The sequence below is a fragment of the Gadus morhua genome, chromosome 15, assembly GCF_902167405.1.
Source record: "Gadus morhua chromosome 15, gadMor3.0, whole genome shotgun sequence".
In the NCBI taxonomy this organism is placed as follows: domain Eukaryota; kingdom Metazoa; phylum Chordata; class Actinopteri; order Gadiformes; family Gadidae; genus Gadus; species Gadus morhua.
The window spans coordinates 7,981,690-7,999,707 of NC_044062.1; the positions used below are offsets into that span (position 1 = coordinate 7,981,690).

An 18,018-nucleotide genomic window follows, 5' to 3' on the forward strand; every position below is an offset into this window, starting at 1 on the left:
TTCAGTGGGAGTGTTTCTTTATAAATTCATTACCAAGGTATAAGTCATTGCAGAGATCTAAGAATTGGTTGAAAGTGTTGAGCTTTCCATGTTTTTGTTCAAACTCTAACAACAGATAAAATATTTTGTTGTTTGAGCTTTGGCTGATATTATATTAACTGGACTTAACTGAATTTCTGAATTCTCCCTGAATGAATCTAAGATATCAAAAATAGATTTGAGCTATCCACAAAAGACTGTTAAGATTAGCACTAACTTTGAATATTTATACCTAGGCAAAAAGGATCATTGTTTCAGATTGTACTTTATAAAGCTGCAGGATATTATGGCACATCTAAACATTGTGCTCCAATCTGCCCCGATTAAGTGGAGCTCTAGAGCTATACTGAGCTATGTTGAGGATCATCTCATTAAGATATGCAATTACTTGACTTTAGGTTTAGCGTAGCCTACATCGGCCAGATGGTTGGCACCAGTTGTCTCTGTCTGCAAGACTTGATTCAGTTTAGGATACCAGCAAGTCAATCACAGTTCTTCGCTCTGTTAGCAATATGGTCAACAGTGTCAAAGGACAGACACCACTAAGATCCTACACTAACATAATTTAGATATTATCTCTCCATGCTTTAATTAATTGCATCCATCAACATCACTCCAGTAATTACAGAAGCATCTAGCCTATTGTTTTTTTTAAGACTTTATAATTGCAAAAGGTGAAAATTAATAAAAAAATATTAGGAATATTGCAAGAAGAGCATCAAGTGAAGCTTGTGGACGGTTTATATGTATTTAAGTAAACAAACAAACTAAAGGAATGTCTCTAGTAGCTCTGTGTAGCGGAACGTCTCGCAGGTGTCACCGTTGCGCTGAGCCGGAGCCTATTACCAAACACACCGCTGTGCTTCCTGTTTACCCTCAGACACAACCAAACCAACACAAGCTACGTCCTCTCTGCGGTGTTTGTGAATGTAGCCGTAGCGTTTAGTACTCAAAATGATTCCTTACACCGTCAACATCAAACTCGCGGCTCGGACTTTGACTGGCACGCTAAACCTGCAGAACAAACCGGCTGTGGACTGGTGAGTACAGCAGCCTTTAGCCTAGCCTGGCTGGCTAACTGGCCCATTGAGACCTGTCAGTGAGCTATGGACATCCCTGCTGGATCGGTTCTGGTGTGTCCGCTCTCTGCTGACGGTGTGGTGCTCGAAATGCATCTAGAAACGGTTTAGTGGTAGTGATCGATGAGCAGTGAAGGACTTATTCATGTGAAGGGAACAATGCTCACCGTGTCATTTGAGTCACCTGACAGCTCGTCGCCTACATGATTGTATTCCTGATCAAAATCTGTGATGGACGGTCTAATGCTGCAAGCAGTGTATAACGAAGCATGCATTTGTAGTTTTTAATCTGTCGATGCAAACCTATGCATTGACATGACTACTACGCCAATGCAGATAAATAAAGGCACATGATTATGTATTTTAATTGCAGACGTCAGGCCTGTGTATTCCAGATGTCAGGGACCTTTCAATTGAATTCCTTTGATTGAAGACACACCGATAAAGGTTTTTTGGGATGTGTGTCAAATGTCAAGGAAGGCTATATGCCATACGATTCTTGGTTAAAATATATGCCCTATTCATATTCATGTATGTCATATAATATGACAAATAATTATTTTGTTTGTCTTTTACCTATTTTTGGAACATGCAACATTGAACATGGAACTTTCCATCACATATCTTTTACATTCCTTTTTTCACTTTCCAAAAATGCCTTCATCTGTTCTTAATGTTTACCTGCCTCGTAAATACATATTTTTGAATAAAAGTATATGAACAGGGAGATCCTGTTGAGTTTATGAGATTATTACTTTGAATTTACTCCTCACCCTTAGCATTTCTCCCACACCTCATTCACCCTTGGTCAGTCAGCAGTGAAAGTACGGTTTTACTGTCCCTCCCTCCATCCACACCCATTTACTGAGTTTTACCTTCTCTTCCTTGGACTAAAAGCTGAACTGAGCCCAGTGTTTCATATTCCTTCCCTATTGCAAATAGTGTTGTTTCTTTTTCCTGTTTGCATTGTTGTTTCTTAATTTTAAATATGGTTACTGTTGTTGTTTTTGTGGTTTTTAGCGTTACCCCTTCCCCATCACTGTACAATGTACATCCTGTATGTACGGGATGAATTGTATTCTTGAATCCTGAATCTCCATGCTGTCTCCTGTGCGTCGGTCTATCTGCTCCCCAGGGGCTGGCAGGGGTTGATAGCTCAAGGATGTCACTCCAGTATCCTCATCATCGATCCCAAAACCACGCAGACCATCCAGGTCCTGGAGAGGCACAAGGCCACCGTGGTGAAGGTGAGAGTCTCCCTGTTTCACATCAGTCATCCCGCTTCACATTGACACGCTCCATCCATACAAATTAGAGTGGTATAAATATGTATATTTAGGCATTAGTCATGTCAATAGCCTCTGTCACTGTTTCCTGGAATTTCTACATTTTTTTGCTTGAAATCCTAGGCGCCCCTGCCCATTGTCATGTGTTCATGAAGGTCCCATCCTTTTGCGGCCCGTTGCGATAACTCTAAGATGTATGTGTTTATGTAAATGGTACTATTCATTTTTAATTTCTTATCAACTATAAGCCTCAATTTAAAATGATTACTTTCTCAATCCAGAGCATACTTTTGTCTTATAAAGCTTGGCAGAACTGACAAACATTTTCCTTCTAGCCAGAATCCAGTAAAATAGATAAAGGCTGGCATGAATAAGTGAAGCAACAGTAAAGGTTAAAAAAAAGTCTGAAAACAGCTTGAGGTTATAAAAACAACTGATGTGTTTTCTGAGATATTGTTTTTAATCTGCAAGGAAGATGTCTCACAAGGTGACAGTAGTACAGACCCCTGTTTCCTCTCTGTCTCTTCCATTTCTTCAGTTTTTTTTGACTCATTGCATCTCGGTCGTGTCCTCAGTGCTGTGTTTGTATCTTGGCAGGTGAAATGGTCCCGGGAGAACTACCACCACAGCCTGAGCTCGCCCTACTCCCTCCGGCTGGCCTCGGGAGACGCCTCGGGGAAAATCATCGTCTGGGACGTGGTCAGTGGCACGGCCCACTGTGAGATCCAGGAGCACTCAAAACCCATCCAAGGTATGGACCGGGGCTTCGAATTATGATTAGGCCTAAAAAAAAAAAAATGTGGTTCCTGTTGATTGTCTGTTGAGGTCATGGGTAGGTAGGGAATTTATTTATTTTTTTTATTTATTTTTTTCCAGCGGGAGCGAATGATAGGTAGGTTGTTTTCATTTAAAAACGAGAAAAATCGCTCATCCTTGTATAGAATGAAGAGGAGCTGTACAAAAACGTAATTATAGTTTGCAAAAAAAAACAAAAAAAAACGTTTTTTTTTTTTTTTTTTTGAAAGCTCATAAAATAATTTTGGTTGCACATAAATTGACAGGGTCGGTCGGAAACCGGAACCAACAATTTTTTTTTTTTAGGCCTTATCATACGTATTGTAATCGGATCAGTCGGAATGGTAGGATTTACTTGCTAATTCGATGATTAAAAATGTGATTGATTTATTGTATAATGCAACTAAACATTAAATAACGATGGGATGTTGTGCATCCAATCCGGCCTATGTTCAACCATTAACCACCTCACATGGAATGGCATTGGAACGATACTTCAAACTATCTAAATAAAGATACTGGACGGCCGCGAGAAGTTGCTGAATCCTGCAAAGTTGAGACATCGACACTAATGCTGCAATCTTGAGAAAAATAGGCAAGAGCAATGATGAGGAACCTCTCCATTGAGCCATCACTTTCCTTTGTGAAACTCAAGTCTGTTCTTCACTTTTGCCTAAATTGTGCAATCACGAAAGGCCATGTTCAGCAAAATGTTTGTCATAAAAAAAATGAACGCTCAAATTGTTTGGAGTTAAATAAGTTTGTTTGTTCTTTTACTTTTTACACATCGTGCAACACTGCCGAAAGTGCTGGTTATTCGTTTTAAGAAACAGCTTCTCTCTCTCCTCTTTCACTCTTCCCACCCCGTCCCTCCCCGTCCCTCACCGTCCCTCCCCCTCCCAATCCCTCCCCGCTTGTGCGTCCCCAGACCTGGAGTGGCTGTGGAACCAGGACGCGTCCCGTGACCTCCTGCTGGCCGTTCATCCCCCAAATTACATTGTTCTGTGGAACGGAGACACGGGCACCAAGCTGTGGAAGAAGAGCTACGCCGAGAACATCCTGTCCTTCTCATTCGACCCCTTCGACCCCTCCAACATGGCCCGTACGTGCCCACACTCCTCGCCGCCTCGGGCGCCACGCTCGGCAAACTCGACTCGTCGGCTGCGAAAGCCGGGGTTCAAATGGAAAAGGATTCTGTTTCAGATCCAGCTGTTGAAACTTAACCTATAACCTCCTCTTTCTTTTGACTTATTGTTCTAACTTGTTTATCTGTCTCTGTCTCTCTCTGTCTTTCTCTCGGCTTCTCTCTTTTTCTGTCTTCTCGCTCTCTCTGTCCTTCTCTCTGTTTCTCTCTCTCTGTCTCTCTCACTCTCACCCTCTCCCTCTCTCTCTCTATCTCCTCTAGTCTTGACCAGCGAGGGGATCGTGTTCATCAACGACTTCACGCCCGCCAAGCCTCCAGGAAGTACCGGCAAGAAGGTGTACATCGCCAGCCCCCACGCCAGCCCCGCCCACAACAAGCCCGCCCCCGCCCCGACGGCGCCCGCCCCCACCGGAGCCAAGAAGGCGCTCAACAAGGTCAAGGTCCTCATCACCAACGAGAAGCCCACGTAAGAGCTACTACACTCGACCACTTTGTGGGCGCGTCTCGTTTTTTACACAGACTATTTGGGTTTTGGGTCAATAATGCTCCGTGGGTGTTGTGCATGACTCATGATTCATTATTCATATATAACAGGATCCTCTTTTTACCGTTCTTCAAATCAATGCACTAGACTTCCCATGTTACAAATATAGGGTAAATACAACTGTCGGCCCGGTGTTTCCTTGGCAACGCAACAAAGGTTTGTGGTTAATGGACTGCATTAATAGAACGCTTTTCTCACCAGTGGCCACTCAAAGCACTTTACAATTGTTGCCTAACATTCACTCACTCATGCAAACATCACACACAGACGTGTTGTCCAACACACAAGGCAACAGCCAGCTCATCGGACGCAGTTAGGGTGAGGTGCCTCGCTCAGGGACACCTCGACACTCTAGTTAAGAGGAGCCGGGAATCGCTGGCAAACGTAGCTGACTGGCTAACGTCCCTGAGCAAGACACCTCTGAGCAAGGCACCTCACCCTAACTAGTTCAGACGAGCTGGCTGTCGCCTTGTGTGTTGGACAACACGTCGGTGTGAATATTTTAGGAATGGGTGAATGTTAGGCAACAATTGTAAAGCACTTTGAGTGGCCACTGGTTAGAAAAACGCTATATAATATATCCCATCAAAAACAAAATGCACAGAGCATCAAGTTAAAGATGAAAGTAACTAATATTTGATTATTGTTGGTAACTGTGGTATAAGCAGAATACACTACTACGATGTGGTTGTGGTTTATTCCACTTCAAGTTCATTATTCTACTGTCTTGACAGGGGATGATTTATTTTTGATGATTATTCAGATTTAAACCACAACAAAAACTCATAACTTTTACATCTGTCATAACCGGTCGACTGCTGCCATGCAGAACACGTTCTTTATGGAGAGCCCACCGCAATGATTCTTGTTACAGAATGTCTGCAGCCTCAATTTAAATTGGATGTTGTGATAAAAAATATGATATTAGGCATTTCAAATGGCTTTGATAATACACACAATATATTGTCGGACTTGTAATTTGCAGGCATTTTTCTCTTTATTTGACTACTCGTTCACAAAACCGATCTTTTAGCTTCATTTTGAATCTGCCTTGACTATTCACGACGTGTGACTAGCCAAGTTGATCTTGAGAAATACTGAAAGCACCCATCCTTAGTGGGCTGTGAATGCTGAGAGTCTTCCTTAGCTGTAGAGGTTACATAAACAGAGAGTTGGCTTCTCTTACCGGCAGCTCTTGATTTAAATTTCGTTCCTTAAAACCTAATCTCAAGCTATTGTGCAGTTTGCCGTAGTAGCCTTGCTCAATTCCTGCAACGTGTGCCCCTGAAGAAAATTTGTTGCTTGTTGCCTCAATCCCCATGAGAGGAGGGAAAGGAATGGGCTCATTTATTCCTCTTCACACTGAAACGTGTCAGATAGACGGAATCCTGCGCGGATCATTGCGCAGCCAAACCCTCCTTATGGTCATTCTGTCGTAGCGTCTGTCTGTTGAGAACAACACACGCCACACACCCCCTCACCTGACTGTTTCTCCGTCTCCCATGAATAGACTAGTACGCAGAAGCAGGGCTCCCCATTGAGTCATCACTAAACACTGTTCGATAGACAGAGGAAGACTGACGTTAGGTACAGCGTGTTCAGTGTAGGATGCATTGCAGAGCACGACCCGGGTTGTGCATTGTCCTGATCCATTACCCTTCGCTGAAGCAAACTGGCTTCTCTGTGCCTGAAGAGAGACTGCTGAGTGTGCTCACGGTGGAGTCAATTGTCATGTCCGCGAACGAAAAAACCAAGCTGAGCTTTTAGAGTTGCTTGTGAGACATGTGGCGGATTCTCCATACGGTAATGAAAAAAGGAAGTCTGTGGGCAGAATGGCACAGTTCCTTTCGTTGCAGGGGCTGGGCTGGACTACAAGCAGTCGATAGCACATGCCGCGAGACGTGCAGCGCCGGGGTCCAACAGATTTAAGATCTGTTCTCCCACACTGCAAGGAGCCGAGATTAATGGCCGACAGATTTATCACCTTTAACGGCCTTAATGGCTGGAAAACGTGCAAGCTGATTAGTTTCGAAACAGCCGAGAGGGGATCTGGCCCAGAGGCTTGTTTGATGTGCTGCCAGCCTCCCTGGGACACGGTCCTGACTGTCAGACAGCCTTATTTATAACATCTCCCCTGTGCCTCCCTCCACTCTCTCAGCCAATCAGCCTTATTAACAAACCAACCCTTTTGTCTTACTTTATCGTCTTTATTCTGTATCTTCTCCACAGGTCTCTGTGTGACTGGATCTCTCGCTTCCTTTTCTTTTCTTTTTTTCCAGCTCTGCTATTTCTCACTCTCTCTCGCTCTCGCTCTCTCTCATGTGAGTGGCAGTCCCTCTAGCCTCCTCTGTGGCTGGGGTGCTGGATGGGCTGTCATTAGACTCCCTAGGGGTACAGTGTTGTATCATGAACAACTCCCACCCAGCCCCGACCAGTCTGGCGCCCGCTGCGTCCACGCAGAAGTCTCACATCATGTTTTATCAAGACTTGGCGCCTTGTTCAACAGGACTTGATTGGAGGTGCCAGGGCTGCAATCCAACTGATTGTCTGTTTTGAAACACCACTAAACAGAATACGCACACACACACATATACACATACTCACATACTCACACACACTCACACACTCACACACGCACGCAAGCACGCTAGCACGCACGCATACGCACAAATATTGTGCTTAATCATGCAGCTCATGTGTGCCTTGCTGCATCGAACTACAACACTCTTTCCACACTCTCTGCATTAGGTTCATCAGTTGTCACACTTTCCACCTTAAATGGATAAACAAACATTTAGGGCAACCAGGATTATCTCACCTAACGATGAAGTCATCAAATATGCCGTCTGCTTTATCTAAGCAAAACAAGCTAACCAGAAAGCCCGAAGAGATGTGTGTGTAGATATATAGTCAAATAAAGGTTTTGCCAAATGCTCTGGCAAGAGATAAGTGTTGTCATGGCTACTGCTTATCATGCCTAGTTGCTATGCCTTGCGCCATTCCAGTCGCAAAACCTTTTTAAGAGTGTTAAATACCAAATCTGTAGTAGGGGCTGGGGATTAGTGTTTTAATTTTTCTCCATGGCACTCCTACGTGACACGCAACCATGTTTGCGCTGCGCTCAGTCAGTTTTTTTTGCCATGTTAAAATCGGTGTCTTACTTTATCTGGTTTGTTATCCACAGCAGATAAAGCCCTGGCAAAGGCAATGTCTCAGTTGAAAGGTGTTGTTGAATACAAAACACGTGCTTGTACATGTGGGAGAAGTGAAAAGCTGGTTATATCTTTGTTTTCGTGAGGATGCTGTCGCCAATTACAATCCATTCATGTGTTGCTTGGGGAAATTTTCGTCTTCTAATACAAATGAGAACGCACAAATGCCATCCCCTTTATAAAACCCTCACCTACGCACACACTAGAGCTGTCAATCTTCCTCAAAGACCCATTAAAATGTCTTATTTTTAATATTCAAATTATAAACAAAATTATACTCAAATGTATTCCATTATTTATTTTTACTATTAACCTATACATCGTGTACACAGGCTTAAGCATTGCCAATTGCCACTATCAGCAGCTGGTTACAAGTGCTCTGTCCACTCGAGGGATCCTCGAAGAAAATAATCATATTAGGCGTAGAATCGTATTATATTAACTCCACCTCTCGACGGCGTTAATATAATTAGCGAAGTTGTCCGTAGTAATGGAGAGCACTGACTGATTCCTCCTGTTGTAAGGTTCTTTATCATTGAATGCAATCTATAACAATTCATTGAAATTAATGGGGCTGTGTACACATAAAATACGATTTCCGGTTTCCGTTTTATCCACACCAAGGTCAATATTTATTTTCTTTATGGCTGTAGGCAGTGAATTTATCCATTTAACCAATCATATTCGGTTATGTTTGTCACCATGGCCACCATACAAGTTGGGCAGATGTAACCGCTTATTTACGTTTCTCAACACACATAATCCATAGTGGTAAACTGCAATCATAGACTAATCATAGACTCATAATTATCACTATCTGTATCTAAATAATACACATTCTAAATAGTTACATTTTCTTACTATTCTATTTAATTCCCGAAATTCAGGAATTGACACAAAGTCACATAAAGCCCACACTCACAAACTTCCCTTTTACAAAACAATAGAAGTCAGCTCCTCTAAACTATACACACTCAGTGTTTCGGTATACCATTGTTTCCTCCTCCTACATCACAATAACACATTAGAATTCCGTGGCCGTTTCCTTTCAGCCCTATCGCCAAATCGTCTTACAAACAACTCTTCGGGTTCGATAAAATATGCATCCCCCGACTGAAATATGTATAACGGTGCGTGAGCGGTCGATGGCGGCGGCGCGTCTTGGTGCCAGCGTGCAGCCCTCTGCCCCCGTCTCCACGGCGACGCCGGCGTTCCTATCTGGCTGATATCATACACGTGCACAGCGCTATCACGAACCCAGGCGCTTCCTGCTGCTTTATAACCTGCGGCGTTCCTCAGCCACGGCTTAGAGGTTCCCTGGACGCCGTGAGATTTGTTTTCTGCGCTCCGCAGCCTCTCCTTCCACCTCCTCTCCTTCGCCCTTCATCACAGCCCTCTGCCACCACCACCTCCGCCGGGAGTTATGTCCGCAGTGCTCGGTGACTGCCCCCGCGGGGGTTCTCCACCCTGGAAGCATCGCAGACCGGGGATAATCTCTGGCCCGCGGTGGCGGTTGTTATCGGGGGCTAATTCAATAGGACACCTGCTAGGAGGAGCCGTGATGTGGTTCTGCAAGGCGCCGACCGGCAGCGCGGCCCCATGCGGGACATGTGTTTCATTTTTAGCGGTACCCTGAGACTCGGGTCCCCGCCTCCAATACCTGCCGGAGTCATCGTACACTCGTCGTAAGGCCGGGCTGTCGTTTATCTTCTTCTCCACCACCACGTCCCTCCTCACGTCCCTCACCGACGGCAATAACCGGTTCATTAGCCTCACGATCTGGGACATGTTGACTGCAGCATGGAACTCACTTCAGGCTTTCTAAGAAAAGCTATCTGGCAGTAATAAAGGCATAAGTGAAAGCGCTGATATAAATACATACGACTGTTTGGCGGCCAAATCGGGTTGGGATAGATCTAATAACGAACAGCAATTTGTTTTTGGTTCAGGGTTTGCGATGGTAAATCGGATAAAAGCCCAAACAATAAAGGCAGCATATTCACCTTATTAAACAGCAGGACACCGCAAGGTTTAAAAAAGTCAGCGTGGCAACCCACAGGAGTTGTTTTCTGGAAAAGTAATATTACGTTTGACGAGAAACGCATCTCGCTTCTGTAATATCATAAAATTACAAAACCAGTGGAAAAGGTGCCAGAATTGAAATAGCGTAGCTCTCTCTGTCTCTCACCATCCCTCTCCCTCTTTCGCACTCCTCCCCCCCACCCATCGCTCGCTCTCTCCTTTTCACCCCCCCTTGCTCTTGCTCACTCTCCCCCTTTTGCCCTCCCTCTCACTCGCTCTGAAAAAGAAAGAACGAAGTTACAAGACTCGATTCAGTTTTCGGCATCTGCCACCACGTGTGCCTGTGTTGCGCCACACACGCACACACACACACACACACACACACACACACACACACACACACACACACACACACACACACACACACACACACACACACACACACAGACACACACACACACACACACACACACACACACACACACACACACACACACACACACACACATAATGTGTTTTATCATGCAGCTCATATGTGCCTTGTTGCATCACAGTCTATCCTCACTCTCTGCATCAGTTGTCACACTTTCCACCTAGAAGGGATAAACAAACATGTAAGGGAGCCAGGATTACTCGCACCTTTCCAGTCTGACACACACACACGTACACACACACACACACACACACACACACACACACACACACACACACCTCACACCTCACACAAACGGTCGGCCTGTGTTTGTGTCTCTCCTCCCCAGAGCCGAGGCGGTGACGCTCAACGACTGCCTCCAGCTGTCCTACCTGCCCTCCAAGAGGAACCACATGCTGCTGCTGTACCCCCGCGAGATCCTCATCCTGGACCTGGAGCTCAGCCAGACGGTTGGCGTGGTCGCCATCGAGCGCTCCGGCGTGCCCTTCACCCAGGTCAGGGGACACGCACGCACGCAACCATACACACGCATACACAAAACCAGAAACTGTTTCCTGTTACAATCGGCGGCATGTGGCTCAGGAGGTCAAGCGGATTGGCTGGTAACCGGAAGGTCGCTAGTTCGATCCCCGGCTCCTCCTAGCTGATTGTCGAGGTGTCTCTGAGAAACACACCTCACCCTAACTGCTCCCGACGAGCTGGCTGTCGCCCTGCGTGATTGACTCCGCCATCGGTGTGTGAATGTGTGCACGAATGGGTGTATGTTGAGCAATGTTGTAAAGCAGTTGGAGTTGCCACTGGCTTTTCGGTTGGGTCAAAAAGCTGGTGGTCTGGGACTGGGCTTGAGACAAAGGGCCCGGTTCAGCTTCAATCTGAAATCCAAGGAAATGTTTGACTTGACTTTATCGTGTATAGAAGCTACATAAATCAAAAGTAAAGGTTTTGGAAAAGGGAACCGCAGCAGAATGCAACTCTCCCACCACACACTCCCCTGCCCTCATCTGAACCCAGTGGGCGATTAAAACAATTAATTCCCTTATTGCTTCACTCCTACACCCCTCCCTTCCTCTCCACAAATCGGTCATTATTTTTTGAAACGATGCTCTGGCTAGAAAGCCGAATACACCCTCCCCCACCGCTCTCTTCCTCCCCCTCTCCCCCTCCTTCCCTCTCCCCCTGCTCCCCCCCCTACTCTGAATGATACTCTTGGGAATGGTCTTTAAACATTCCCTCACACACAAACCCCGGTCCTATCAGCCCAAACGTCAAACCTCTGCCATTGAGCAGCACAGCATGGCCCCCCGTCGTAGCCCCCCGCCACAGCGGGGGGTGTCTGAAGTGGTGTCTGATGCTCTCTTTAGTTCTGCGAGTCAGTCGGGGAGTGTTAGTCATGCGTCCCTTTGTTTCGGGAGATAGCTAATTGGAAAACCGAGGAGGGGGGGCCGTGGTAATAATAGTCCTAGCATTTGACTGCCCTTTTGCTGATGACTGCAATTAGTTGTTTCTATCCGCGGGCGTTGATTTATAAACTGTGGCCTTTGGCTCCGTCGAGGTTTGTCGTTGCAAATGTCCAGCGGAGTCTGTGTTCATGTTTTTCAGATTTGTATCGCGCACACGCATGCGTATACACAGTCCCGCACACGCACCCACCCGCCCACACCGTCAGAACAGTACACCGTGTCGTCATTGGAGCAAGGGGAGATGGAGGGCCACCGGGCAGATATTTCCAGAGTAGGCTATAGCGATGTGTTTCTGGTGTAATTGGCCTGTAGCGCACCACGTCGGTCGGCGGTCCACCGTCTCCACCATCGCTGCACTGCTCGGCTCGTGTCTTCTTAACCCACCACCCATTACGGTTTAAGTGTTTTTATTGTTGCTGCTTATTGCGTGGTTGTGAGATTTGTTAACTTGAGCGAAGCCATTCCTCATGCAATTGGGCTTCTAATCCCTATTTAAAGAAAACAGTACGAGCTAATGACTTAAGTACTCAAATTGGAGATGAGTTCTTTTTTTCATCGTTGTGTCTTGTGTCTGCGTTTCAAAGGCACGTCTCACCCCAGAATGGAAACACTGCCAACGCGGTCGGATGAAACGCCATCAAAGCGAAAAAGGCCAAACCGTTGGCAGTATGTGTCAGCGTTGTTTCAAACGGAGTGCTTGTAACATGTGTTTGTGTGTGCGTTCAGGTGATCCCCTGCGCCCAGAGGGATGCCCTCTACTGTCTCCACGAGAACGGCTGCATCACCCTCCGTGTCTGTCGTTCGACCACCGCTCCTGATGAGGCAGCGGGTAGGAACGCGCGCGCACACACACACACACACACACACACACACACACACACACACACACCGACACACCGACAGACACACAGACACACACCTCCACAGAGACACGCACCTACCCACATAACTACACACACATACACATTTCCACACCTACACCGTTAACTACACACATATAACTAACTACACACACTTACACACACACACACACACACACACACACACACACACACACACACACACACACACACACACACACACACTTACACACACACACAAACACCTACATACACCTCCACACAGACAGGCACACACACCTACACTCCTACACACACACTCACCTACACACAGTTTCACTCCTACACACCTAAACACACCTACCCATGCAAGCACAGATACAAGCACACTATGTACGTACATCCCATTGACTCCCCCGTATCTCTCATTCCACCCTCGGCCCATTCTTATATGAATAATCATCCATCACACGACTACGCCACAAAACTGAATTCTGTTCTCCCCTACCGCCACGTTTGTTTTCCTCCCTAGACATTATGTGGACCCTTTTATACATGGCATCATCTGTCTGAGTGTGCTGCCCGTTTGCGGGATAATAGCACCGCCATTAATGTCAACAGCACATTACGACTCTCTAAAAGCATTGGGACTCAAATGTAAAATGTCACCGAGATTCAAAACGTAACAAAGGTTAAGGGGAAACTTCTATTAACACAGCCCGTGATCCCAGTCGGCGTGCGTCCGTCTGTCCGTCCGTCCAGCCGTCCAGCTAAAGAGCAGGGCTGTGGGAGCGTGAAAGCCTTCCTCCAAGCTCCAGCGGCCGTTTATCCTTTTATCCTCGGCGTTCGTTGAGAGGTCAGCAGAGAGTCAATCGTAGCTCTCTCTCTCTCTCCCCGGTTCTCTATGGCTCTCGACCCCCACTGCCGCCATTATCCCCATTGCACATGGCCCACGTTCTCCATCTGATTAAATTAGTTTCCTAATGCCCTCCGCTTGTACGACGGCGGCGCTTTGTCATCCTCTCATTATACCTTTCACTGACACGTGTAGTATAGGTGTCGGAAATAGGTACATTATTTCATTTACATCAGTCTCAAATGAAATAATCATACTGCCTCGGTTTGTAGTGTGAAGTCAGGCCGAGTTCATTTCCACTGCGCTGGCGGACATAATACGAAGCAAACAATATTTCCCAGTCAATTAAAATCACAATGGAGCATAAGAATGAAAGGAATAACCATTATGCAATGCAAAATCCTTCTCCAAATAACCTCCTCCTCTCCCTCCCTCCTCTTCCTCCTCTTCTTCTTCTGCCTCGTCTTCGTCTTCCCCTTCCTCTTCCTCCTCATCCTTCTCATCTTCCTCCTCTTCCTCTTTCTCCTCCTCCCCCGCTCCTCCTTCTCTTTTACTTCTTCCTCCGACTCGTCGTCCTTCCCTTCCCCGTCCACCTCTTCCTCCTCCCCCTCCCCCTCCTCCTCCTCCTCCTTCTTCTCCCCCCCCTCCCTCTCCTCCTCTCCCCCTCCCCCTCCTCCTCCCCCTCCTCCTCCCCCTCCCCCTCCCCCTCCTTCCCCTCCTTCTCCTACCCATTCTTCTCCTCCTCCCTCTCCCCCTCCCCCTCCTCCTCCCTCTCCTCCCCCTCCTCCCCCCCCTCCCTCTCCTCCCCCTCCTCCCCCCCTCCCCCTCCTCCTCCTCCCCCTCCTCCCCTCCCCCTCCTCCTCCTCCCCCTCCTCCCCTCCCCCTCCTCCTCCTCCCCCTCCTCCTCCTCCTCCCCCAGACCCGGAGCAGAGCAGCCAGGAGCTGGTGTACGACCTGCGCTCCCAGTGCGACGCCATCCGCGTCACCAAGACGGTGCGGCCGTACCGCATGGTCATCTGCCCGGTGAGCGAGAACAGCGCCGGGCTGACGGTGAGCGACGGCCGCGTCATGCTGTGGGAGCTGAAGGCCCACACCGGGCGGCTCCCCACCAACCCAGGGTACGGGACCTCTCTCTCTCACTCACTCACTCACTCACTCACTCACTCACTCACTCACTCACTCACTCTCTCCCTCTACCCCTCTGTCACTCTACCCCTCTCTCACTCTCTCACTCTACCCCTCTCTCACTCTACCCCTCTCTCACTCTACCCCTCTCTCACTCTCTCACTCTACCCCTCTCTCACTCTCTCACTCTACCCCTCTCTCACTCTCTCCCTCTACCCCTCTCTCACTCTACCCCTCTCTCACTCTCTCACTCTACCCCTCTCTCACTCTACCCCTCTCTCACTCTACCCCTCTCTCACTCTACCCCTCTCTCACTCTCTCACTCTACCCCTCTCTCACTCTCTCACTCTACCCCTCTCTCACTCTACCCCTCTCTCACTCTACCCCTCAACCCCCTTATACTAAGATCCACAGTCTGGTGACATCTTTCACTGAGCCAAGGCAGGACTTGAAAAGCATAGAAAGCATAAATATGCTGACGAGTGTGTTCTCAGCGAACAAAACGGCGCCTCGCAACACAAAAGTTTGGATTCTGCCGCTATGGATCCTAATTTTGAAGCTGTATTGACAGAAAACATTTGTGGGAGCAACATCACTTGCAGAATCGTTATCCCCCCCCCCCCCCCCCCCCCCCCCCCCCCCCCGTCTGAGAAAACAGCTCAGGCGAAGAGTCTTCAAACTTAGAGAGTGAGGATTAGAGAGTGAAAGGATTTAGAATTTGAGGACGATTATCAGGCTAAGAAAAAAGCCCTATTGAGCACTATTGACCTGCAGGCTCATATTTATACAGCCGACATCCCAATGATCTTACATTACGCGCCAAAAGGTTTTCAAATCTTGTATATATAGACGCACATCCCATTTAGAAAAAATTATCAAGGAAGAAATCTTGAGAAGGAAGGCAGAATGGGGGGTCCCTCCTTCTTCCAGTGATGATCATGAGTGCAATGGGTGCCACTTCAATCATTTAGTTTATAGAAGTCAGTCTTCATAACAACGTAACCCTTCTACTGTGGTTCCTCCTCTCCTCTCGCCCTTTGACCCCTGCTCAGGTCCAGCCTGTCCCCCCTCTACTCCCCGGTGTCGTTCTGTGGGGCTCCGCTGGCCAACAACCAGAAGAGGATCCAGGAACTCTCCCTCAACACCATGATCAGTAGGCCTCCAGAACGCCCACCACACCACAAGCAATGCGATATATGGTCAACGCACTGCATCCTATCGTTTGAACGTTCACCCTAACCGCCATCTCTTCCTCTGAAAACCCAGAGCTTTGGATTCAGATATATGATGCAGGATGCTATCGTATTAATGTATATGGCTGTAAGGGCCACGGACTGAGCAGAAGGCACTAGTCTAACCCAGCATGCTCTGTGTAGGCTGTGTGTCTGTGTGGAGCCGATGCAATGGGAGGGCAGAGGTGTGCATTACCACGAACACACTATTGCAATGCTCTGCTGCCCTGGTTGGCTCTGTATATGTTCTTCTGTCTGCGGTCCACACAGACCACAATCTCTCACTGTTGCTCTTGCTCTTGCTCTCTCTCGCAGCGCTCTTTCTTGCTATTTCTCCCTTGCTTTGTTCTTTTCCAGGCAGGTCAAAGCAGCTGTGAACTGGTGTGCACTGGGGATCTATTTTGGTCTTTCTCTCCCTCTCTCTCTCTCTCTTTTGGTCCCTCTCCCCCTCCCTCCCTCTTTGTGTTAGATTGGGCCAATGCTTCAGGTGTTATCCTATCTCCCCCATGCTTCTGCCTATTGCACCTGGATTCCCTTTGGGGGATTACTAAAGTGTTATCCGACCCTGTCAGGCTGGGCCCTGTCTGCCCTCCACTGTAACTTTGAATGAGATTTCTGAAATACGGACGTGGATACCCTGGTCGATCCAACCATGTGTCCAGCCTTAACTTCTCTCCTCAATTGCGCTCCCCTTTGTATCCTGCCAAAGATTAGGGAACAAATGTAACTTTTTTTCAGTTTTCACCATCCCTCGCCCTGTGTGTGTGTGTGTGTGTGTGTGTGTCTGTGTGTGCAGAGTTGTAGTTTCTTATGTACATCATAAGGTCATAAGGGTGGTCCAACATTGAACAGGTCATCGTTTGTGTAAGAGAAACACGAGCAGATGCAAGGGAGGGAGTGTGTTAGGCAAGGTCTTCATCCATTTTATGTACGCTGATGGCATAACCATTTTTAATGAATGTTCTTCTTGGAACATACACAATGCACTTTCGCCCACGAGCCAGAAGAGAACCGACCAATAAGAATCACACATGCCCCCACCATGCCGGAGAGTGCTTATCATCGACGACGATGCTGGACGCAGAACGGCCTGCCTTGTTTGTTTCCCTCAGCTTTCTACCAACGGTCGTCTGCGCTGCGACGCCTGTCACACCCCCACGCCATCCGCTCCCATTCCCATTATGTTGCATAAAAAGAAGCACAAATGGATTCTTCCGAGCCACACCAATTATAACTTCAATAGGTCCGGCGAGTCAGAAGAGTGCTCTGGGGCAAGAAGCAGGCAATGCACCCCAAAGAAGGCAGATAATTGCACTTCTGAAATGTGTAGTCATTATCTTCCTGTTTTGTATTTTAAGAGGGCACAGGCTTTAAACGCAAATTCTATTAGTGATTACGGCGGTGGATACATGCACTTTACGGGCTTGGGGACATATGTTGATGGCCAAGTGGCTTGGCTGCCTGCATTGATTCTGTCATTAAACAATTAAATGAGCACAATGAGTGAGTTTAATTATGTTAAGTGTGTGTATACCACTGCCTTCCTGCTGCTGGCTGCTCTCACACTACTCACTCATCGATGAAACCTTGAGGTAACTCAAGACCCTCCTACATAACGACCGAGCCAAAAGGCTTTCATTAAACAAATAGCAATCACCACTTCTCCTCACTGGCTATGTGCACATTTAATTAAACAATAACACAGGACATAATGACATGAGGACAACAACACAACATTGTGTGATTGGTGGATATGTGTCTAAGCCCCAAAATAAACAATCTAATCTATTATGCATGTCGTGTTTGGAGAAGTCTAAGGGGAGGTGAAGTGAGGTGCCCCTTTTGCATTTAAGGAAGTAGTTTTGAAAAGAGATGGATGCCAAGCAATGCCAGAAGGAGCTCCGTTTCATCGACATGATTTGTTTATGTATGTCTTCATTCATGGATGAGAA

The 18,018-nt window shown here is 47.1% G+C and overlaps 1 protein-coding gene across 1 annotated transcript in view; it reads left to right on the forward strand.

Annotated features, from left to right (window-relative positions):
• Positions 1–875: 875 nt before the first annotated feature.
• Positions 876–18,018, forward strand: part of wdr11 (WD repeat domain 11) — a 53,951-nt gene continuing 36,808 nt past the window's right edge. The window contains exons 1-9 of the mRNA XM_030378949.1: positions 876–1,079; positions 2,254–2,365; positions 3,002–3,155; positions 4,128–4,301; positions 4,605–4,809; positions 10,883–11,048; positions 12,741–12,843; positions 14,629–14,827; positions 15,887–15,987. Of these exons, the coding sequence (XP_030234809.1) occupies positions 994–1,079; positions 2,254–2,365; positions 3,002–3,155; positions 4,128–4,301; positions 4,605–4,809; positions 10,883–11,048; positions 12,741–12,843; positions 14,629–14,827; positions 15,887–15,987 (1,300 nt within the window). The 5' untranslated portion in view covers positions 876–993. The remainder of the gene's footprint in view (positions 1,080–2,253; positions 2,366–3,001; positions 3,156–4,127; positions 4,302–4,604; positions 4,810–10,882; positions 11,049–12,740; positions 12,844–14,628; positions 14,828–15,886; positions 15,988–18,018) is intronic.